The sequence below is a fragment of the Protopterus annectens genome, chromosome 16.part0 (genome assembly GCF_019279795.1).
Source record: "Protopterus annectens isolate FY-2018-M chromosome 16.part0, PAN1.0, whole genome shotgun sequence".
Taxonomy (NCBI): domain Eukaryota; kingdom Metazoa; phylum Chordata; order Ceratodontiformes; family Protopteridae; genus Protopterus; species Protopterus annectens.
Genome location: NC_056750.1, coordinates 812,814,191 through 812,839,040, shown reverse-complemented (window position 1 = coordinate 812,839,040; position 24,850 = coordinate 812,814,191). Strand labels below are relative to the sequence as shown.

General features: G+C 45.9%; 1 protein-coding gene across 1 annotated transcript in view; it reads right to left on the bottom strand.

The window, feature by feature from the left end:
* Window positions 1–24,850, bottom strand: part of ALAD (aminolevulinate dehydratase) — an 870,814-nt gene that overhangs the window by 63,627 nt on the left and 782,337 nt on the right. The window contains 1 exon segment of the mRNA XM_044058183.1: window positions 21,639–21,725. Coding sequence (XP_043914118.1) covers window positions 21,639–21,725 — 87 coding nt within the window.

Here is a 24,850-nt window from a genome sequence, read left to right as displayed (position 1 = left end):
AACAAACAATTGGTCAGACTTTCGTAGATGTTTGGCCCTGTGCAGATAAAATCGCAATTGCCTGTGCACATCTAGTTGATGAAATCTAAACTCTGGACCTCTTCAAGAGGAACCTTGACAATTGGATGGGAGAAAGGAAATTCACCCCAGGGATCACGTCAGTCACCCTGCTAGACAGGGGTCCAGGAAAGTAAATAATGTGGGAAGAAATAGCCAGGGAATTGTTATGGCTAGGCTTGTATAGGTACTAGGGCTGATAGCCTAGTACCAACCTGTGAACCTATGAACTGAGGGAAGAAGACTGGTAGCTCAACAGACTGAGATTAATAGTTAGATCGAAGAGAAACTCTGTCCTTATGAAAAATCAAATACGGGGGTTTAATGGAGAGGGCTTGAATCTCAGACACTTGTCTGGCTGATGGAATGGCTACCAGGAAGGCAGTTTTCCAAGACAAAAATTTTAACTTGCAGGTGGCAGCCGGTTCGAAAGGTGGGGAAGTAAGCGCTTGCAAAACCAAATTTAAATCCCAGGGCATAATAGGTTCTGAAATAGGGGCCTGAGTAATAAGGTGCCCTTTAAAAAGGCCTTACATAGTTTGTGAACCATAACGGAAGGCTCAGAGGAGGTATGAAAGTTTGAAATAGCCAACTGGACTTCAATAGTGGCAGGTGCAGAACTCTGCTGAAAGAGCATAGACAAGAATTCCAAAACCACAGGAATTGGGGCAGTGTACGGGTCAATTCCCTGATCGTGGACCCAAATAGAGAATCTCTTCCATTTGCAGAATAAATATTTCTGGTTGAAGATTTGAGAGGACGATAAGATGTGCACCACCTCAGGTGAAAAGTGATGAAGTCTGACTAGCGACGGAAGTGGAGTAGCCAGCCTGTCAACCGGAGGGTCCGCAGGGAGGGGTGGAACTGTCCCGACATGTGTCAGTAGGTCTGGTACTGGGTCCAGAATCCAAGACGTGCCCACCAGGAATGGATGGAGAAAGGAGAACCAGACTTGGCGAGGCCAGTGTGGGGCAATTAGAATCATCTTGCTTCACAAGGATAGAGCTTTCTGAATCACTCTTGCTAACAGAAGAAACTGAGGGAAAACAGAGCAGACCGGAGGGCCAATCGTGGACTAGAGCATCCCTGGGCGATTCCCCCCGTGGGGGGGGGGGGGATCAGGGTGAAGTAATTGCTGCATTTGGCATTGAGGGGATTGGCAAAAAGGTCGCAGCAAGGCTGACCCCACCAGTTGAATATCTGTTCCACAACCCGAGGGTTCAGGGACCACTCGTAAGGCATGAGAATATCGCTGCTCAGCCTGTCTGCTATCACATTGGCCTTCCCCGGAATGTGTGTTGCCACTAGGAACTGTTGGGAAGACACTGCCCATTGCCACACTCGCATGGCCTCTCTGCGCAGGGGGTAAGATCTGGTTCCTCCATTTGTTCAGGTACCAAACCGCGGACATATTGTTCGACTGTATCGCAATCGTCCCAAGAGGGAGAGAGCTCTGAAGTGCCCACAACACCGCTCTCATCTATAGGACATTGATGTGCAGGTGTACCTCGTGATCCTGCCACGTACCTTGGACCGTCCTGCCAAGATAATGCCCCGCCCACCCCATCTGGGAGGCGTCCGTGGTCACGGTGGCGACAGGTGATGGAGGAACAATGTTTCCCCTTGTCCAGATTGGTGAAGCATAGCCACCAACAGAGATCCCGTTTGCATCGGTCTGTGAGTAGGATCAGGTGAGAAAGGGGAAGTTTCTGAAAGGACCATTGGGCAAATAGACGCCACTGAAGAAGCCTTATATGTAATCTCGCTAGGGGCACTAGCATAATGGTGGCTGCCATAGTGCCCAAAAGGTGAAGAACCCATCTCGCTTGTACTTTTCTGAAGGGCAATAAAGTGCAAACCTGAGTCTGTAGTACTTTGAGCCTTTGATGTGGCAAGAAGGCCCACATTTGGACGGTGTCTAGTTCTGCGCCTATAAACGTGACATGCTGGGAGGGCAGCAAGGTAGACTTTTCCCAGTTCAACATTATTCCAAGTCGCTGACAGACGGCAATGGTAGCATCCCTAGCCTGGATGAGTAGATGCCTGATGGGGGCAATAAGGAGCCAGTCGTCCAGTTATGGAAACACCTGGAATCCTTGACGTCTCAGGTGAGCTGTCACCACCTCCACACATTTGGTGAACATCCTGGGGGCTGTGGTGAGACCAAAGGGCAGGGCACGAAACTGAAAATGACTGACTCCCAGCCGGAAGCGTAGGTGACCCCTGAATGCCCTGTCCATTTTAATATGATGGAAAGCATCTTTGAGGTCGATGGAGCACTTCCATATTTTTCTCCAGCAATGGAAACATGGACTGAAGAGTGACCATTCGGAACTTGGACTTCTGAACGTAGTGGTTTAATCGGCTGAGATCCAGAATGGGTCTCAGGTCACCTGTTTTTTTTCGGCACCAAAAATAGTCTTAAGTCCCTACTGATCTGGTCTGAGGGGACAGGTTGGATGACTTCCTTCTTTAGCAGCACTGAGACCGCTAAGGCTGCGTGATCCCTTTGACTGGGTGGAACATCCGGGATTTTTCTGACTGGAGAAGGGTCTGATGAAAGGGGTATGGCGTAACCTCCTGACACTACTCGTAACACCCATCAATCCTGGGTAATGCTTTCCCAGGCTTCCGGGTATAATGATATGCGGCCCCCAACTCCGGAGAAGCACAGCCGGGAAACACATCAGGAATGATGATAGGAAGAACCGTGAAAGGAATCACGGTCTCCCGAGTTGCGGGGGCCTCCCCCGCCTCTAGGGTGGCGTCTTCCTGAATAACCTCCACCTCCTCTGCCCCTGGAGGGGGAATCACGTTGTGCGGCAGGGAAAGACTTCTGTGACTTCTTGAACCACATCTTCCCCCCTCTCTGAGCCTTGGGGTAAGGCCTAGAGGGGAGGGAAAAATGGACTCCTACGGCAAACAGGGTCTTGCCCTCTTGCTCGCATCTGGTGAGAGTGTCTTTCACTTTGGTCCCAAAGAGTGAGGACCCATCGAAGGGAGAGTCAGTGAAGGAAGACTTGAAGGCCTCCACGAAATGACACAGGCGCAACCAGGCTTGCCTCCTACGGGCCCACACCTGAACTGGCTGCCCTACCCGCCCCCTTGGCTGCATATGATATGAGCCACATGGACGAGTTGACAATGGAATTCAGGGTAGACACCTGGGCATTGACCGTGGTCGCCAATGCCTCAGGTACGTTACCTGCTAGAGTATCTCCTAACTCCTTGAGGAGCTCTCTCTGGAGCAGAGTGAAATGGCAAAGATAGTTCAGTGACCGTAAGGTGAAGGTCGCTGATGAAAGGGTATGCTTCCCGTATTGGTCCATGGTCCTAGGAGGATGGACGGAGGAAGTCTCTGCTACTTCCTTCTGTGTGGCCGCCACCACCATGGCATCTACAGAAACCCCTTTGGGCAAGAAATCTTTCCCCGGGGGAACAGAAAGAAACTTCTTGGGTCTTCTGGGTACAGGTTCCACCGAATCAGGAGTCTCTCACACCCTTCGACAGATTAAATCCAACAGTTTGAAGGGTGGAGACACCCAGGAGGCAGAGAGTTGAGCTCCAAAGGCCTTGAGGAATACAGACTCCTCCTCGGAGGGGGGTTTGGAGGCCCAGTCGCCCCTCTGTCTCAAAATCTCCAGGATGTCAGAGAAACAGACATCAGAGGATGACTTAGGGGACCTCTTCGAGGTTGGTATCAGAAGTGAGAGACTCGTCCTGGGAGTCTATGTGCTTCCTCTTGCACGTCTGTTTTCTGGGGGCCACAGACTGAGGGACCCTCAGAAAGTTGGGGACCACTCATGGGCGTATCCCCAGACCTTTGGGCTCCATTTACGGATAGGGGGGGCGTCAGAGCCTCTATCCGGGGTGGAAGGGGACAGAATGACCGATCCGGGTGATGTTACTATCGACTTGGCTAGAGTGCTCAGCATGGCCTCGAAGGCCAGTCCCCCCGAATCCAAGGACCGACAGGCCTCCAAGGCCATGGTCGGGGTAAAGGTCTCGAAATTCAGAGAGGGAGGCTCGGAACAGATAGCTGTCCCGAACCATCCCCTCAGGCCCGACCAAGGAAACCAGAGTACCGAAACCTGTGGAAGGAGCAGACCGGGTCGGAGCCGATGTAGGCTCCAATAAACCCTTCAGGGGTACCGCAGCCGGTGGAAGAACATCACTCGGAGCGGAGCACTCCGGCTCCGAAGACAAGGAAGCACTCTGAGGAGGAACCATTGACACAATCATTGGGACAGGCTCTGGAGCCAACTGGGTCGGAGCAGAAAATAATTTAGCCAACACCGGCGACTGCAGGAGCCTCTGCACCACCCTATCAACATCCAAATCAGAGAGCCTGGGGAATTTGGAGGACAGGGACGGAGAATGGGATCTCCTGTCAGGAGAACCATGCCTAACACTGGGAGACTGGCTCCAAATGGGTTCCAATAAAATCGGAGCCGACTCAGATTCCAGTACCACCAATACCTCCTGTGGCCCCGAGGACATAGAAGCCGAGGAGGAGGTAGAGTCCAGTTTTGAAAGTTTCTCTGGCGGCTCAGAAGAAACAGACAGAGCCGGGGATCTTTTCTTCGCCTTGGAAGCCTTAGGCTTGGCCTGAGAACCTGAGGCAGACTCCAAAGACACCTCGAACGAAGGCTTCAAGAGACCCTTCAATAGTTTATTTTTCCTCTCCTGAAGCACCCTCGGACTGAAGGCGTGACAAAACCTACAGGACTCTTGTAAATGAATTGCACCTAAGCAATAAACACATATAGCATGTCCATCCATGATGGACATCTTGTAGCTACATTTGGAACATTTTTTGAAACCAGAAGGTTTATGTTCCTTCTGCTCCTTAGACATCTTGGTAACACAAGACTACTGAACAACCTACGAAAAGAAAACAGCGAAGGTGGGAAACAAGAGTATGACAGTGCTACAGGAACCAAGAACTTCTAAATAAAATGGTTCGCTAAAACACACAAGCAAGAGAAAATCCAGTAAGTAGTCTAGATACACCAATAAATTAGCAACAAGACACAGAAGGGAGGACAGGGTCCTTTAATTCAAACGGGCCCAGCCCACTGGACTTGGGGATACCAAATACAGGTCAGAACACACAGCAATAACAATCCAGAAATGCAAAAACAGCAAAATAGCTATTAAAATAGCTTTTGGGTTGAAAAAGCAGCAATGTTCTCGAGAGAAAATGAAAATAGAAGGTACTTGGCCACAGCCAAGTGAGACCACGTCCTAGCTACACAAGCGGCAAACGAGATCTGGGGCTATGGAGCAGTGCAGCATGGGATACCTACTTGGCCCAGCCAGTGAGAGACTTTGAGCTAGTAAAAAGTTGTGTAGGTGAGATTGGACTACATAACATCTATCAGTTTTAAGCTAGAGATGTGCGGATGGAATCATGCCTGTCACATGACACAGCTCTGTAGACAGATCTGAAATTGAAGGTGACTGCAGAGAGAGGTCAAAAAAAGTGGAACCATCTTAGTCAAGGTCAGTAAGATACAGAAAGGAAGGGCTGTTCACGTGGCTGCTTTCTAAAGTAACCGTTAAGATGCACTGAAAGTGCCCATCACATTTTGTATTCTTCCACATTGTTGTACATGTTTAGTTTGCATAAACTGTTTCTTCCATTTAAATACGCAATTTCATTTGTCTCAAGTCTGTACAACTGAGAACAGAATGAAAAATTATCCTTATGACAAATGGATAACTAAATTAATAAATCATGTCGGTCATATTGTTGCTGAGACGAGCCATGAGGAGGAAAGATGGACCTGCTCAAGTTAAAAGGCATCACGCTGAAATTCCTTGGAAAATGGGCTATAATTACAAAGTGGTTAGAAGAAAATTGTCCATTACCATACCTTCAGTATATGTAAGCTATGGTCACTGTGGTCTTGAGCGAAGAAGAAATGACAGGCTAGCACAGTAGTTTTGATTGCATCCACCTGGAATGCTAACCTTCACTTAAGTGAGTTATCAGTACTGACATAGGTTGAGAGTGAGTTTCATTGTGTTCATAGCATCTATTCTTGGTAAGAAAGTATGACTACTGCTGTTGACAGACTCTAGAACTTGTGGAATCAATCATGTCAATATTCTGGTACTTCCAAATATTTCCTGAACTACTGTTTGTATTCTGTAAAGGGGTAGAGATGCTACGACAGACGTGTTGAAAAACTGTTCCTATAAACTCTAACAGGTAGGTCAGTTAGAACTGTGACTTGCTGATGGATATCCGAAATTGTGGACAATCCTGCCACACAATCTAAAGTTTGCACTAGTAAACCCTTGGTCGGAGAAGTAACGAACCCATCATCCCAAAATGGAAATGCGTCGAATCCTTGCAAAGCTAAATGAGATGCCAGTACTGAGATACACTTGAACATCCTGGGAGCTGTGGTTAGGCTAAAAGGCTGGACTCTGAACTGGTAATGACAGTCTCCCAACCTACACTAACTGCTTCTCGAGTCACCTATTCATTGTATGTGATAGTACTAATCCTGAAGGTCAGTCTCATCCAGCTGTCCTGCTCAGAAGGGGAAAACTGGTGTGTTCATTACACTAAGTCTTAGTCTTGGTTCAGTCCAGTTTTTAACAAGAAAAAGGAAACAATTGTGGTAAAGCAAGAGCCGTTAACACAGAGCCAAAAGAAAAATGGTATAGCAGCGCCAAAACACTTCATTAAATACAAAGTTTTCAGATCAGATATACAAATCCTTCCTCAGTGTAATAAAAGTAAAATAAAACATGTTTCAGTAAAATCACAAGACAGCTCAGCCAACCAGAGATCAAAATCAATTATTCAATAAAAAAAAAGTTGTGTACTCACCATAACGTTCCATCTGAGTAGTTAGACTTCAATCTTCTGCACATATGAATATTCGGATCCAATTCGGATCAGAGCCGGCAAAACTTTTACAAGCATCAGCTCCAAACTCCTCCCCTACCCAATACATCACTTCCTCCTGACTAACCCCAGATCGAGTTTGCTGTCACTAACTAGCAACATAACCCACAATCCAAACAGAATAAGACCTGAATAGTGAGGGGGGATGGAGGGAGGGAAGGTGCAGAAGAATGAAGCCCAACTACTTAGATGGAACGTTATGGTGAGTACATAATTTCTTTATCTGAAGTAGTTAACTTCATTCTTTCTGCACATATGGGACAGAGTCCCCAGCTACTAATATTCCTGGGAAGCCCTTATGGAAGGATATTTCTGAGCACCGCACAGCCAAAGGATGCTCTCCCTCTAGAAATCAAATCTAATTTATAATGACAGACAAATGTACGCGAACTGGTCCACATGGCTGCCACACAGATATCATCTAAAGGTACTTTTGACCAGAAAGCTGCAGAAGTGGCCAATGATCTAGTGGCATGAGCCTTCAGTAAGCTAGGAGGAGATAAGCCTTTGTCCTCGTATACTTGTGCAATACAAAGAGTGATACACTTTGCTAAGGACACTTTCGAAACTGCTTTGCCCAAACATGGTTTTGAAAACGAGACAAAGTTGATCCGACTTTCGGTAGGGTTTAGACCTATGAAGGTAAAAACAAAGCTGTCTATGGACGTCCAATAAATGGAGTCTATATTCGCCTTTATTTTGGAAATTTGGGAAGACTGGCAAATTTATAGATTGGTTAATATTGGCTGCTGAGGACACCTTGGGAAGGAAGGAGGAGTTTGTATGCAGCAAAACCCTGTCCTTGTGAAAATTCAAATAGGGGGGCATGGAGGATAAGGCCTGTAACTCTGAAACTCTTCTAGCTGAGGTGATGGCAACCAGGAATGCCGTCTTCCAAGACAAGAATTTCATAGGGACTGAACTGGCAGGTTCGAAAGGCGGAGAGGTCAATGCTTGAAGGACTAAAGTCAGATCCCAGGGAAGAACAGTCTCTAACTGGAGGTTGCAGGAGAAAGGTGCCCTTCAGGAACGTTTTACACAATTTGGCAGAGGCCAAAGCAACCTTATTTTCACCTACATGGAAATTAGAGATGGCAGCCAGTTGAACCTTGATGGTGGAAGACTTGCACCCGATTGAAAGAGACCAGCCAAAAAATCTAAAATGACTGGAATGAGGGCTGTAAAAGGGTTCTGATTGCATTGAGAGGCCCAAACGGAAAAACGTCTCCACTTGCTACTGTAGAGTTTCCTAGTGGAGGCTTTGAGAGATGCTACCAGAATGTTCTTAACAGGAGATGAAAGTCCGGGAGTCCTGATGATCATGGGAACTGGAGCAGCCACGCCGTCAGCTTGAGACTGTCCAGGTTGGGCAGGTGCAAGCCCGACGGATGAGCAAGTAGATCCGGGCATGGATCTAGAGTCCATGGAGGAGCCAAAAGGTGAGACCATAGGAAGGGAATCCACACTTGGCGAGGCCAGAAGGGAGCTATAAGAATGACTTTGCACTGCAACCGGCAAGCTTTCTGAAGGAAATTCGGTATCAGAGGTAACGTGGGATAAGCATAAAGTAACGCGGGAGGCCAAGCATGGACTAGAGCGTCCCTTGGGACATTCCCTGGAGGGGGGATCAGAGCGAAGAAGTTGCTGCACTTCGTGTTGGAAGGAGACGCGAAGAGGTCGCAACAAGGTTGACCCCATACAAGGAAGATTCTCTTCTCCACCGATGGATTTAGAGACCACTCGTAAGGCAGAAGGATTGCCCGGCTTAGACTGTCTGCTAAAAATGTTGGAGCGTCCCGGGAAATGCATTGCTATCAGAAACTGGTTGGTGGATATGGCCCACTCCCAAACTCTCATGGCCTCGCGACAGAGGGTAGGATCGGATCCCTCCCTACTTGCTTGTTGATATATCAGACTATTGACATGTTGTCTGATTGAATGGCCACTGTCCCTGGAGGTAGGACAGGATGGAAGGCTTTCAACGCTAAAAACACTGCCCTCATCTCGAAGACATTGATGTGTAGCTTGGTCTCTAGTAGGGACCACTTACCTTGGACTGTTCTTCCCAGGAAGTGCCCCCCCCCCCCAAGCTAGGAGCCGTCCATAGTCACTGTGGCTTGAGCCGGCGGGGTTAGAAAGCTGTGCCCCGCAAGCATGTCTGATGACTGAAGCCACCACTGGAGTGACATTCTGCATGTCCAGTTGATTCGGATTTAGAAAGTCATTGGGATGTCTAGCCAGGACCATTGAACTGCTAGATTCTACTGAAGGGTTCTCATATGAAAACGTGCAAGAGGGAGAATGGAAATGGAGGCTGCCATCGAACCCAAATCCCTGAGAACATCGCCTGCTGTGTGACTACAGAGTGCTCTGAAATAGCTGACACATGGAGTCTAAGATTTTCTATCCTTTCCGGGGTGAGAAAGATCTTTGACTGAATAGCATCCAACCGTGCCCTGAGGAAGTCTATGACCTGAACTGAAGCCAGGTGGGACTTGAGATTGATCGTGATGCCTAACTTGTGAGCCAGACCGAGAAAGTAGTGTAGGGCCTGGCACAAGAGACGTTTGGTGGATGCAGCGAAGAGCCAGTAGTCTAGGTAGGGGAATACCTGAATGCCCTGAAGTCTCAGGTGAGCCGCTACGATTGCCATTACCTTGGTGTACACCCTCGGGGCTGTGGTGAGACCAAAGGGTAGGGCTCTGAATTGAAAGTGACCGGCCCCTAGCTGGAAGCGCAGAAACCTCCTGGAGCTTCTGTGGACCTTGATATGATAGTAAACGTCCTGGAGGTCTAACGAGCACATCCAGTCGCATTCTTTTAGAAACGGTAGAATGGACTGTAGAGTGACCATCCGGAATATTTGTTTCTCTACCGACAGGTTGAGGATAGACAGGTCCAGAGTCTTCTTTGGCACTATAAAGAAAGTACAGTTTTGTACCTACCATAAATGTAGATGTCCGATAGGAATGCATCTGCAGTCTTTACAAATGGGTTGTCCTGTCGTCAGGCAGCCCTTCGGTCGGCCGGATTCCAAAGTCTGGGTCTGGCTTCGGCTGGTGTCTCACTTCACCCGACGTCATTGCGGCAGTTCTTCAGGTATAAAGGCATCAGCCGACGCCATTTTCCTCTGTTTCTTGCCCCAGATGCCAGGTGCCCTCTTGGATGGCTAAATTTGGATAAATGCCAAAGTTTCCAAATAGTAGAGAGCAAACACACAAAATAAGCATGTATGTACATATATACAAACAAATACACCATAATAGATCCCCCCCAAGCTAGCTGAAGATTGGCAAATACCCTAGGAGTACCTCAGAGGGGAAGGAGGGTGGGTAATCCTGACTGCAGATGCATTCCTATCGGACATCTACATTTATGGTAGGTACAAAACTGTACTATGTCCTTCAAGGATGCATCTGCAGTCTTCAAATGGGTAGAATACCATAGCTAAACTAGGGGAGGAGGAAATGAGTAGAGATTATGGTGTAGTTGGGATCCCTTGCAAAACAGCAGTGGCAAAACCAGCACGGGATCTAGAGTATAGAGGTAAATTATAATGCTTGGCAAATGTATGCACGGAGGTCCAAGTAGCAGCCTCTATAATGTCCTTGGTAGCCACTCCTCGTAAGAAAGCTGTGGTAGTGGCTGTAGCCCTTGTGGAGTGAGGCCTGATGTTCTCTGGAGTTTTCTTTCCATGGTAGGAGTAACAAAATCTAATGCAATTTCCTATCCATTTGGAGATTGTCTGTTTTGAAATTGGTTTTCCTTCCTTTCCTGTTGCATATGCTACCAGAAGCTGGTCAGTTTTTCTATTGGTTTTTGTCCTGTCCAGGTAGTAGCGTAACTGTCTATGTACATCCAAGGTATGTAAGAGCCTTTCTCCCCTGTTCTGTGGGTTGGGGAAGAATGTAGGAAGGTGGATAGCCTGATTTAAAGAGACTCTGGATACCACCTTAGGCATAAATGTAGGATTTGTTCTCATGGACACTATCTTGATGGAAGATCAGGAAGGGTTGCACTGCCATTAATGCCTGTAGTTCAGAGACCCTTCTAGCTGAAGTTATTGCCAGCAGGAAAGCAGTCTTCCAGGATAAGTATTGTAATTCTGCTGTTGCTGCTGGTTTGAAAGGGGGAAGTGTCAGTTTTTCTAGCACAAAGTTCAAGTCCCATGCTGGCAATGGAGGTTTCCTGGGAGGTTTTACATTTTTAATTCCTCTCAGAAACTGTCTGAGCAGAGGATGCGAGAAGACAGGAGGATCCAAGCTGTATTCTGCTGAAATAGCTGATGCATGTATCTTGATGGAGGAATAGGACAGGCCTGTATGGAAGAGCTCTGCCAAGTACTCCAGGATGTTGGCTATGTTCACCAGTGTCACATCTTGCCCCTTTGCAGTACTCCAGAAGAGATATCTTTTCCATTTTGCTGCATAATTCTTTCTTGTTAAAGGTCTACGAGCCTCCAGGATTATGTCTTTAACCCTTTGGGATAAAATTGGGTTAATTGCTGTTATGTAATGTCCCAGGCAGTTAGCTGCAGAGTTTTCAGGTTTGGATGCAGGATGTTGTAGTTGTTCTGTGTTAACAGTAATGGGATCAGGGGCAGTGTCCATATTTGTTCCCGGGACATGCTCCTCAGCAATGGATACCAATGTTGTCTTGGCCAGTCTGGAGCTATCAGAATGATCCTCGGACGTTCCTCTTTGATCTTCAGAAGCACCTTGTGCATCAAAGGAAGTGGTGGGAATGCGTATGCTATCAGGCTTTTCCAACTGAAAGATAGGGAGTCCACCTTCCAAGCAAGTGGGTGGTACGTCCTTGTGCAGAATTTCTTTAGCTGGTGATTGAGTGGGGATACAAACAAGTCTATTTGTGGTAATCCCCATTGTCTTGTGATGGCTTTGAAGATGTCCGGATGCAGCATCCATTCGTGGGCATCTGTTGTAGTTCTGCTTAATATGTCTGCTAGAATGTTTTCCTTCCCTGGTACATAAATTGCCTGTAACTGAATGTTGTAGCTCAGAGCCACATCCCATAGGTCCAGTGCCAGCCGGCATAGAGGATATGAGTGTGTGCCTCCCTGCTTGTTGATGTACCACATAACTGTGGTGTTGTCTGTCCTTATCCTCAACTGGCCTTCTTGGAGAAAAGGTCTGAATGCCTGGATTGCCAATTTTACTGCCATCATTTCCTTTAGATTTATGTGCAGGTGCAGCTGGTCTTGAGTCCATAGGCCTTGAATGCACTTGCCCAGCATGTGTGCCCCCCCAACCGAGGTCTGAGGCATCTGTCGTGATGGTTTGTCTTGGTTGACTTTCGCAGAAGGGCAATCCTGTGTTTGATTGGCAGGCCTGAGCCCACCATAGGAACTCCTGCTTCAGGCATGGGATCATTGGAATTTTGGTTTCTAGGCTGTGCTTGTGCTGGAACCACAAATTCTTTAGGTACCATTGTAGCTTTCTCATATGCAGCCTGGCATGAGGGACCAGTATTATGCAGGATGCCATGAATCCTAGAGCTTGTAGCACTTTTCTTGCAGTTAGATGGTTCTGCTTTGTTAATGCCAAGAAGTAGAGAGGAAGTTGCTCTTTCTTTTCTGCAGTTAGAAATGCCATTTGTTTTGATGTGTCCAGTTCTGCATCCAGAAAGGTTATTCTTTGGGATGGAATCAGCCTTGACTTTTTTGTATTGACTGTATATCCCAGGGCTTGCAGCAGGTAAATGACTCTTTGTAAGTCTTCTGTTAGTTTGATTTTGTTGTCCGCTTGTATCAGGCAGTCGTCCAGGTAGGGATAGATTTGAATCCCCTGAAGTCTGCAATGAGCGATTACTGATGCCAGGCATTTCGTGAACACTCTGGGCGCAGTAGATAAGCCAAAGGGCAATGCTGAGAATTGATAATGCTCTGATCCTGCAAGAAATCTGAGGTATCTTCTGCAAATTGGTCTTATGGGGACGTGCAGGTATGCCTCCTTGAGATCTAGAGTTACCAGCCAAGACTCCTTGCCCAGCATGGGAAGAAGCTGCTGTAGGGTCAGCATTTTGAATTTTGGAACAATGAGGAATGTGTTTAAAGCGGACAGGTCTAGAATAGGCCTCCATTTGTTTTCTTTTCTTGGTACCAGGAAGAGTCTGGAGTAAAATCCCTTTCCTTGCTCCATAGATGGTACCTTTTCCACAGCTCTCATTCTTAATAATTGAGATATTTGCTTTAGAGCTTCTGCCCTTTGAGTAGGTGGTAGGTTTGGCATTCCTCTCTTTCCTGGTAGAGTATGGAAATGGAACCTGTAACCTTGGTCTATAGTTTGCAAAATCCATTTTTCTCTTGTAATGCAATGCCAGTTTTTTGAAAATAAGGTTAGCTTTCCGCCTAAGGGTGCTTCTAGTAAGTCACTGTGATTGAGTTGTTGTAGTGGTGGTGGCTGTATCCGTGCCTCGCTGGTTGTTACCTTGCCACTGGCGTCCCCTGTAGGCACCCCTGGATTGGTTTCTGCCTCTAGAGCACCTATTCCTGTCTCTTTGTGCCTTAGAGGAGTCCGGAAAGGACCAATTCTTGGAGGGCCAGTTCCTGCTAAACCTTGGAGGTTGAACTTGTAAGAAATCTTTCACTGTTTGTACAGATTTTGCCTTCTCTTCCATCTTTTTTAGTACCTGCTGTGCAGGGGAACCAAATAAATTGACCTTGTCCATAGGTGCATCCAAAAGCTTAGATTTGACATGGTCTGGTAATGCCTGCTCTTTCAACCATGCATGCCTCCTGATAACTGTGCCAGTCATGGCTGATCTAAAGGAAGCCTCCAGTGCATCATAGCCACATTTTAAAGAATGGTTACTAACCTGCTGTATGTTATGTACCATTTCTTGAACATACTTTTATCTAAAGATTCTTCAGAGGACAGCTTTTTAGTCAACTGGTCAAGCATAAACTCTTGATATTGAATCATATGAAATTGGCAGTTCAAAGCTCTAGCTGACAAAGTAGCAGAGGTGTAAACTTTTTACCCCATCTCTCTAAGGACCTGGATTCCCTTTCAGAGGGGAGGGGGTTTTTAGTAGAAGTAGCTGCTACAGCTTTAGGACCCTGGGAGATAGTCTCTGGATCTGCAAAAGGAGCCTTATATAAATGGTGATGAGTGTCCGGGACCCTGTAGAACCTATCGGGCTTAGCAGGAGCCGGAGGTAAAGAATCAGGAGCAGTGCAAGCATCATTAAATGCATCAACAACAGAAAGAACTGGAGGTATAGCTAAAGGCCTATGCTGTGGCAAATGTAGAAAGGTCCTAAGCCTTTTTCTGGAGTCTGAGAAATCTTGGCCCTGCCACTGAAATTGTTCCCTCATAGCATGCAAGGTTTCCCCAAAGGAAAATTCCTCAGGAGGAGAGGCTGAAGGGATGGACTCTTCAGCATCAGAGTCTTCGTAAGGAGAATAAGAAGCCTCAGGAGGGTCTGTATGTTCTGAGTCATCAGAGGAATCATCTGTGGATACTGGCTCAGGGGCTCTGCTCTAGGCCTCTTTTCTGGAGGAGGAGAGAGGCCCTGTCTGGATGAGGCTGGGCTCCACAATTAAAGAGATGAGATCCTCAGCCAAAGAAAGCATATGGGAGCTGGTGCTGGGCCCGTGAGAGGGGGCTTGGCAGGCACAGGTTTTGATGCTTTGGCTGCTTTAGCCCTGGCAAAGGCCTTAATAGACATAGCTGCAGGAGGCCTAGCAGCTCCACGTGCAGGGGTTGAAATATCCAGGGGAATGGTGTCTGATAAATCCTGTGAAACCGCAACAGAAGGTTGGATTTCAGAAGCCGTTTCTACCAGGTTAGAAGAGGCCTCGGTAGAAGGCATGATATCGGCTGAAGAAAGAACCGCTTGCTCGGTTTCGGCCGAAACCGAGACACTCGTGGTTTGCTTAACCGCAGTTTCGGCCGAAACCACGGACCGCGAGTGTCGGTCCTTTTCTTTGCGTTTTTTGGTAATTTGCGTAGTCGCAGGATCTGACGGCATAATGTAGGCAAAATCGGAGCCGAAAATCTGTTCAGCAAACTCCGACCGACGTCTAAGCGTCCGTCGGTTAAAAGAAGCACAGGCTAGACAAGCTGCTACGTCGTGGTCTGGGCCTAAACAATGTATGCAATAGGAGTGGAAATCTTTATGAGGTATTTGTTTCCCACAAGATAAACAGTTATTCACTTTCTCTGACATCGGCTGAGGCAAGAAAGAGTCCCCAACGGGGTACTTAGCTTTATAGAAGTCTTCGAAGTAATATTCGGTAGTAGTAATCTCTGGATCTGACTGACCGGCACTTGCGAACAGCTTCTACTTCGGGCGCCATGCGGCAAGAAAGACTGAGGAAAATGGCATCGGCTGATGCCTTTATACCCGAAGAACTGCCGCAATGATGTCGGGTGAAGTGTGACACCAGCCGAAGCCAGACCCAGACTTTGGAATCCGGCCGACCGAAGGGCTGCCTGACGACAGGACAACCCATTTGTAAAGACTGCAGATGCATCCTTGAAGGACATCCTGGAATGGATGCCTGATCCAGACTGGTCAGGGGGGGACCAGTTCGATGGCTCGTTTTTGGAACAGTTTCGAAACCTGTAAAGCTGCGGCCTCCCTGTGATCGGGTGGAACATCTGGGAGGCGTGCTGGAGTTATGGGAGATGATATGAAAGGGATAGAACAGCCTCTGGATCTGATGTTTAACATCCAGCGGTCTGTAGTAATGGACTCCCATGCAGCTGGATGCAAGGAGAATCTTCCCCCGACTGCCTCCAGAGTAGAGCAGTCGGGCAACCCCTCAGGGTTGCTGTGCAGACCTGTCGGAAAAGGGTTACCTAGACCCGAAGTTTCCGGGACCCCCTCTGCCTCTGGGACAGAGTCGGTCTTGTCCCCCTCTGCCTCTGGGGGACGAATAGTCCTGAGTGTCCCGGAAAGACTGATTTCCAGAACCACATCTTCTTTTGCCCCTTTTGGTTCCTGGAATAGGATCTTTGGGGGTTAGAGAAGCGGAATCCGACGGCAGACAAAGTCTTTCCGTCCTTCTCACTCTGGGGTGAGCGTGTCGCATAGTCTTCCCAAAGAGGGATGATCCATCGAAAGGGGAGTTAATAAAAGATGCCTTAAAGGGGTCCGCAAATTGACATTCTGATCCAGGCGTGTCGCCTCAAGGCAATGCCTGTACCAGCAGCTCTAGCGGCTCCCTCCGTAACATGGGAGAGGAGAGGCATAGATGTATTTGTCACTGATTTCAGTGTAGTCATCTTCGCAGTAAAGGACTGCTTGTCCTGCTTTGACAGACTCCGGGGGCGACTCAGTTAGTTCCGTTACAAGATCACGCTGCAGTCAGGTAACATGTGCCAAGTAATTCAGCGCAGGAATACATATGCTTCTTGAAACAATCCATTGACCTGGACTCCTTTGTCTGGTGGATGGACCGAGGAACTCTCCTGTGCCAGTTCCTTCTTTGTGGCAGCTGCAACCACCAAAGCATCCACAGGGGCTCCTTTGGACCATGCCTGCCTGACGGCGGGGAAAGAATTTTGTCCAGTCTTTTGGGTATAGGCTCCACTGTGTCAGGATCCTTCCATGCCCTATTGGTAATGAGGTCCACACCAAAGAGTTGGCTGGTGGGGAAACCTAGGAAGTAGATGGGCCCACGTCAAAGGTCTCCAGAAACACAGACTCATCTGCAGAGGATTTGGGGGCTGACCAACCTCCTCTTTGGTGGAGGATCTCCATAAATTCTCCGAAGGAGGTGATCTGGGGAACCCTCTCCATCTAAGTCCGAATCAGTGGTAATGGACTCACGGGAGTCCAAGTGCCTCCTTTTACACTTGTGTTTACAAGGTTCCTCTCCAGTGGGACTTTCTGAAGAGGACTCTTAAGCCTCCAGGGGTTCCCTGAGGGGAACAACCTGAGGTTGCTTTGGCACGGGCTTTCCCTGAGACAGGGTGAAGGGAGCAGAATCTGAAAACAGGGCGGTCTGAGTAGGATCAGAGTAGGTGAGCTATGGTCTCAACCCCTGGGAAAGAACCCTTTCCACTGCCCCGAATGCCGATGGAGAGCCCACCTCTGTAACCCGTAAGGATGAGGCCCTCCCCGGGTCCGAAGCAGGGATCGGAGCCAAAGGCAGGGTAGTCTGGGCACCAAGGATGGGATCCGAAAGAGAATGACCTCAACCCTCAGGTCAGACTCCCTGACCACGGCCCCGAGTGACTCCTGGATCTGAAATCGGATCAGAGGAACTCAAGGTGACAGCCGGCGGAGGAAACAAGAACTGTCTGCACCAAACCAACAAGAAAGCCAATTAGATGGTCCTTTAAATCTGTTTGTAGCCTCGGATCAGAGAACCCCGAAGCGTCGGATCGGATTGGGGAAGGAGAGATTGGGTGAAATAGAGTTGCAGAAGGACCCTCTCTGATGGGAGAGGGACCTGGTAAGACCCCCATCTGAATCTGATTCTGGATGAACCTCATCAGCCTGTCCATGTCAAGGTCGGAAACACTCAGAGTCGATCTTGAAGTGATCGTAGCAGGTCTTGGCTGGATCTGAGGGGAGTGCTTCGGCTCCTGCAAGAAACGGGGAGAGTGGAGCCGAGAACGGGACCTGGGGACTTTAGAAGAGGGGCTGGATAAAGACTTTGTCGGGGGATCTTTTTCTGGGCGTGTCCCTCTCTTTGTGGCGCTTCTCCCTCTCTCTCTTGTCCCTACCTTTCTGGGACAAATCTGAGGCTGCAGGATGAGCGGGAGGTTGAGTCCCTGCCTGCAAGAAGTCACTAGCTGGAATGGAGACTGAGGCAGACTCTAGGGCAGAAGCTGGCAGCAGACCCTTGGCCATGAGCTTAGCCTGACGGTCTTTCAAGGCCCTGGGGTTAAAACCCGCACAAATGTCACAGGAGGCTGAAAATGGGAGACCCCTAAACAAAGAACACACAGTGTGGCCATCGGCTGGTGAGAGCTTGTGACCACACTCTGTGCATTTTTTTAAAAAGAACTTTAGGCTGTTCAGCCATAAGGGCAGAACAGTAACTAAACCCCAAGGCCCACACACACAAAGGAATGGGGCCTAGGCAGGAACTAAAACTACTAATAAGCTACACAGAAAAAACTTTTTTTTTTTTTTCACGACTGCCATGTGTGAAGGGGGGAGGAAAAGGGGAACAGGTACACACACACAACTGTACTGAAAAGAGGAAAAAAAAAAAAAAAAAGAGCAACCTTCCCATCTTCACTTAGAGCTCAGAGACAACAATGCTAACTCTTAGAGCGGCAAACGAGATCTGGGGTTAGTCAGGAGGAAGTGATGTATTATAGATAGGGGAGGAACTTGGAGCTCGGAGCTGATGCTTGTAAAAGTTTTGCTGGCTCGGATACAAATACCCATATGTGCAGAAAGAATGAAGTTAACTACTTCAGATCAAAATATAATGTTCACATTTATATAAAAAAAATAAATACAATAATCTACTCGTATATAAAAACATTTTCTATTTCAACCCTGTTTCAGGACAGGTTTAATGCCAACTACTTTATTCAGACCTGGTGCATGGTCCGCCTGTAACTGCATTATCCCTTCAATTCCAGCTTATTATCCATCATCACCGCCCCTTAAATTCTTTAAGGACACATCTATCACCCAATACACAAAATCGTGCTGATCACCTTTCTCAAAATGGTTAGCATTAAACCTGTTCTGAAACAAACAGTTATAGTTGAAATAGAATTTTTTTCAACATAAATAGATATTTATTTTTTATATAAATGTGATTATATTTTGTTTTTAACTGAATAATTGATTTTGATTTCTGGTTGGCTGAACTGTGTCTTGTGATTTTACTGATTTGTATTTAAACAAACATGTTTTATTTTTATTACTCTGAGGAAAGATTATTAAATACAAAGCTTTCGGATATACAAAATGTTTTGGTGCTGGTATACTGGGTTTTTTTTCCTTTTGGCTCTTAGTGTGTTAACGGCTCTTGCTTTACCACAGCTTTTCCTGTTGAAAACTGGACTGAACCAACAATAATTAGGACGTAGTGTGCTGAACAGAACTGTTCAACAAACCAAGACTTAAAAATTGATCACCAGTATCCTATTTTAAACACTAGAAGACTCTTGAGTCAGTTACAGATTACATTAGTCTAGAGGGAACTTTGGGATGACTAAGCTGCTTCTTGGGTAACAGGGGTTGAGGGGAAAAAGGGAATGATATAATCATAGCAACACATTCTGTGCAAGGTAGCATCCTTCGTTATGATTAACCATGCTTCCTGGTGTAGAGATAAGAGATTCCTGACTGTCTGCACAGGGGGGCACTGAGGTCTCCTTTCAGGACTGCTGGCAAGGTCTAAGAGTAGTAGTAAATCTAGACTCCTGGAATTGCAGGAGTCCACTGCCACTGGGAGAGGGGGGGGGGGTATTCAGCTATCATCTCTCCCTCGTTTCTCAGGGTGAACCATCTTCGTTTGTGTCCTATAAGGGACCCCGAGTCCTGTAACACATACCTAGACCTCCTGATTACTGGGGGGGGGGGGGTCATCACGGCAGGTCTCTTGATGGAAATGCCTGAACCCGCACAGCCCTAGAGATGTCTTCTGCAGCATGCAAGACAAACCTCATGGATAAGCAGGATATCATCCGTAGGGTAGCCTGAGAGAGACTACAGAGGATGGGCATCATCAATTTTGGTTCTAGAAAGCTAATTAGATGGTCCTTTAAATCTGTTTGTAGCCTCTGGATTTAAGTTCTGGAGGAGATCTTAAATGCTGGATCCGAGGTAGCTGGATCTGAACTTAAGACTTTTTTTTTTTTTTTGGTTTTACAATTAAGATGAGGCCAAAGAATTTGAATGCCTGGACCTTTTGAAGGGTCCTTGAATATCAAATTCCAGCAATATTCTGAGAAAAAAAGTAGTTAGCTGCAAACCTTTCACTGTTAATTTCTTCTTTTGTTCAATTTCTGAAGAACTGTGTGGTCAGATCAGATGATTATCAGATTGGACCTAGCTTGGGATGCAGTTTTTCTTTTAATTTCTGAAGCTGAGAATCTAGACCTTTTGACAGGTCTTTGCATATGTATGGGGGGAATTCTAGACCTTTTGACAGGTCTTTGCATATGTATGGGGAACGAATCTAGACCTTTTGACAGGTCTTTGCATATGTATGGGGGGGGGATCTAGACCTTTTGACAGGTCTTTGCATATGTATGGGGGGAGAATCTAGACATTTTGACAGGTCTTTGCATATGTATGGGGGGGGGGGGAATCTAGACATTTTGACAGGACTTTGCATACTGTATGGGGGGGTTAGCCCCAGCAATGGCTTCAGAAAAAAAGATGACAGTAAAGCCTTTAACATCAGTTTCCTGTCTGCAGAAACTCGCAATAAAAACTGCAGTCCTAAACAATATAACCAAGGTTTTAGCAATGGAATTTAAAGAACTACAATAAATGTTGTATATAAAAGAAATATTAATAGTAAAACACTAACAAAATGGAAAAATAAAGCTAAAAAACAAGTGGTCACAATAACGGAGAAAAACAGCTGGTAATAGACAAACGCTTACAGATTTTACTTAATTTCAAATTTTCTGCATTAATAACAGTTCAAAAGGTAAAGGGAAGGAGATTTTTCCTAGACATAAGAGAAAAAAGTCGATAAACTTGACTTCAGGTTAAAACTGAAAAAAAAAAATTTAATTTGTTAATGGTATTAAGAAAAAAATAAAATAACTCATCTTTCACAGAAAAGTCGAAAGATGAAGGCAACCATGCCTGAACTCTAAAGCAGCAAACGAGATCTGAGGGATGCCAGGGATGGTGCATTATGGGTAGGGAAGGAGCTTGAGAGTTTGTTAGTGGTCATGAGCTACAATAATGGCAGAGTCAAATCAGACTATCTGATCCGAACCCATATGCTGGGGAAGAATGAAAATGGACAACACAGATGGAAAATTATTGCAAGTACAGTACTTGTTTATATGTCAATTTTTTTCTCTCAAGTACACCCCAAAAATACCTAAAACCATTTTTCACTGGGTCAAGCCCCCATTCATCCTTCCTATATTAGGAGGGTGGGGGTAGTTTTGTCCTACATATAGCCTCCTAACTTGCACATACCAACTTCAATGTTACACAACAGTGGAGAAATGAAAAACCTTGGATTTGACAAGCCAGAATTAAAAGAAACTGAAGAAAAGCCACTCGATGAACCTGCTCTCACTGAGTGTAGGCATGGCAAATTACAGTTATGTCAAGCAGAAAAGCACTGCTTTCTGTACACGTCCCATGTCAGGTGTGGCATCTTGGTCAAAGGAAGCAGTATCATGGAGGCTGAGTTTATTACAGATATTACTGCAGTACTAGTATGACCACCCTAGGGTTAAAATTTACTGTCACTTCCAGTAATTAAGTTTTCCTCTAGTTGCACCTCCTCTTTCAGCTCAAAGTCAATGATACACTAACAATGGCTCAAACTCCCACTCATTCACTAGAGGCAACTGCATTTCTGAGAGCACTGCCAAGGAAGAATGAAAAAACATTACCAAGAATTAAAGGAACAGATGCATGTATTATAAAAAGCTCCAATGCAGCACATTAGCTTGCTATCACTTGATGGAAAGCAGAATTTTACTACTACCTTCGCACACCCTGTTATGTCACTTACATTTTCTTTCACTTCTCTAATAATGTCCAAATAAGGCATGCCAGGCTTCACCATCAGCATGTCAGCTCCTTCTTTAACATCCCGATTCTGAAACAAAGCACAAGGAAAAATGATGTCGGACATGTCCTCAACTCCTGGGCCCAGATCACCTTACCACAATACCAACACCACTTTCTTAAGATTACCAACAAACAAATGCAATTAAACTAAATTTCTGCTATCAGAAATGTTACACAGAGTCAATACAGAAACTGATTTAAGCTGCGCAGAGTAACATTTTTTCCCAGCTAAGGACTCCGTACATCTCAACACTTCAAATGGATTTTTTTTTATATATATGTGCCATTTGCCTTTGTACCAGTCAACCATCAAGCTCCGCCCTCCAGGTTTTAAGTCCATTTATTTCCCTGCATTGGGAATCCCCAGCATAGAAGTGACAGAAGACTGAAGAGGAATACATAATGGCATGGACGTATTTTTTTCAGTGCCCTCCTCTAGCGCCTCAGCAATGATGCACCTTATCCCTCGATTGTGATGGCTCATATGAGCATCTGCATCACTGTAGGGCATTCTACGTCCCACCATGCACACAAAGGGAGCAACCGATGTCATCCCCATCTGTGTGTGTACATGCAAATATTTCCACTCTCCTGCTAATGAGGGCTAATCACTTGCTTGAGACTGCCAAGCCCATGACCCTGGTACTGGCCATTTCAGTGCTCTACATATCGCAGCTTGCATGATGACAGCTTACCGGAAGCCCTCCTCCCTAGATGGCTGAGTTGGCATCAGCCGCTAACTCCCACATCTGTACCAAAACATCATCTCAACTTCAGTTACATTATAATAGGTCATTATGAATCTGCACCACAGAGAAAGGTTAATTTCAAATGCATTTTTATGACTCTTTCCTTCACTAGGACAAGGTTTTGGTCAATGTTTGCCACTACTTCATGATCAGCAAACATTCTTAAATTGCAAGTTCTCGCACAGCTGGGTCTAAAGCAACATGACTGGTTTAAAACACCTTTAGGACCCTAGGCAAAGTTGCACTCAGAGGCTTGTAGGGTGTATGACTAATATTACTGAGTATTTTTGACTGTTCTCAGACACACAGATAAAACAAAAATTATAGCAAAAGAAAACATAAGAATGGTAATGGTGAAAATTACTTCTGTGGGTTAACACCACAGATTTTAACCAAAAACTGTTACACAGTACCTCAAAATAAAGTGCATTTCAGATGATCAAATCCTAAAATTTCAAACTGCAATCATCCAAGAGAGGACAAGCTGGTCACAGTAAGTCATCTAGAGTGGATGTGTGATAGAACTATGGAAAAACAAACCTCAAATGTATATATTCTTAAAGGAGAATAGCCAAATCACTGGCACCGAATATTACATGAAACCAAATGAAGAAAGGCTGAACAGAGGTGGTGTAGCACTATAGGATCATGGACAGAACGGAGGAGTGCTAGATTTTTCTCAGCACTAAATGAGTCTTAAAGCTCTAAACACAAGTCTTGAACCTTAGCTCTGGTTACTGCAGATGGTGAGGCTGCATGTCCATCCTATGCCTGTTTTTTGTTTTGGGGGGGGGGGGGGGGGCACAAGTTCAGTCAAAGAACTAAAGTTTTGAATTCAAATGTTTAAGCTATATCTCACTGTGACAAGTCAAAGAATGTCTAAACCGAAATTTTCTTCACATCATAGGCAAGGAAACCATCAAAATATTTAACACTGAACATTAAAACTTGGCTTTAAATTTTTACATTACTGGGACTACTTAGAATATCAACTGGATACTATTATTTTGTTTACAATGAGCTCATTATAAAAGCTTTTAATAGTTTCAATACATCTTTACTTCAAGAAGGGTTTGTTAATCTAAGACCTCAGTGTAAGACTGAAAATAAATCTCATTACTTTAAGACATTTTCCCTTCAAGAAGAGAACAAAACACACCAACTATGCTGAAAAGAAAATTCCAGGCTTACTGTGAACTGAAGTCATCTCAATGTATGTAAGCAGTTTCTTTTTCTCAAGTTACCAAGGGTAGATATCAAGGGATTCGGCTGGAACTTATTGGAGAAAGCTGGCTAAGGATTCAAGGTATTTGGGAGTAAATAACTAGAAAGGGAAATGTAACAAAAGTGGGAAAACATCAAGAATTTATTTGGACTGCAGGCTAAGAGACTGATGTTAATCCTTGATAGGGAAGCAGTTACAGGCAAAAAAAATTAAGGGGGGACCTAATCGAAAGAACAGCAATGGCAGAGTTCTCAACAGAATGTAGAACAGAAGCAGACGATAAAAAAAAGGAATTAGTACAGCATATAAAACATTGCTTTGGAAGGTGCTTTAGTCTGCCTTTGAAGCTGAAGTAGGTTTGATGTAAAGATGTTTAGGTCTGAATACACCCTCAGAAGCCGGTGCCTGCTCAGACGGCTCCGGACCCATCTGAAGGGATAATATCAAGAGGCTCTAATACCTTGAGTATCCAGTGGCATGGCCGACTCCACGTGGGAGTCGGTAGTGGCCTGTGACTCTAAAGTAGCGGGCGTCAGGGGCTGCGAAAGCACCTCACTGAGGACCGGCGACTGGCTTAGGAGAAGCTTAGTCAGTTTTGGGTTTCGGTTGTCTCTTTCCTTTTCTTTGCGTTTTTTGTGAACTCTGGTAGTCGGATGGCTATCAGACGACATTTCTGGATAAATAAACCAGCGTCCAAAATAGTTTAAGGCAAAATCATACAGACGCTTAATAGTGCGTTGGTTAAATCTAGCACAAAACCAACCACCAGAAAAGTTGTGATCAGGGCCTAGGCAAGGAATACAGTAAGAACGAAAATCCTTATGAGGTATTTGCTTCCAACAAGAAATACAATTATTAACTTTTTCTGACATCGGTCTGGAGCAAGAAAAAAGTTTCCCCAACGGGGTACTTAGCTTTATTGAAGACTTTGGATCTGAAACTCGAATACGAAAATCTTAGTAGTCGGCCGACCGGCACTTGCAAACTGCTTCTGCTTCGGGCACCGCACGGCAAGAAAGACTAAACAAAATGGCGTCTGCTGCTTCTTTTATACCCCCGACAACCTGACGTCAGGGAAGGGGCGACAGCAGCAGATACAAGACCCAAGACTTTGGAATTCAGGCCGGCTGAGGGCAACCTGCCAGCAGGATTACCCAAACGTAATGACTGCAACAGTGA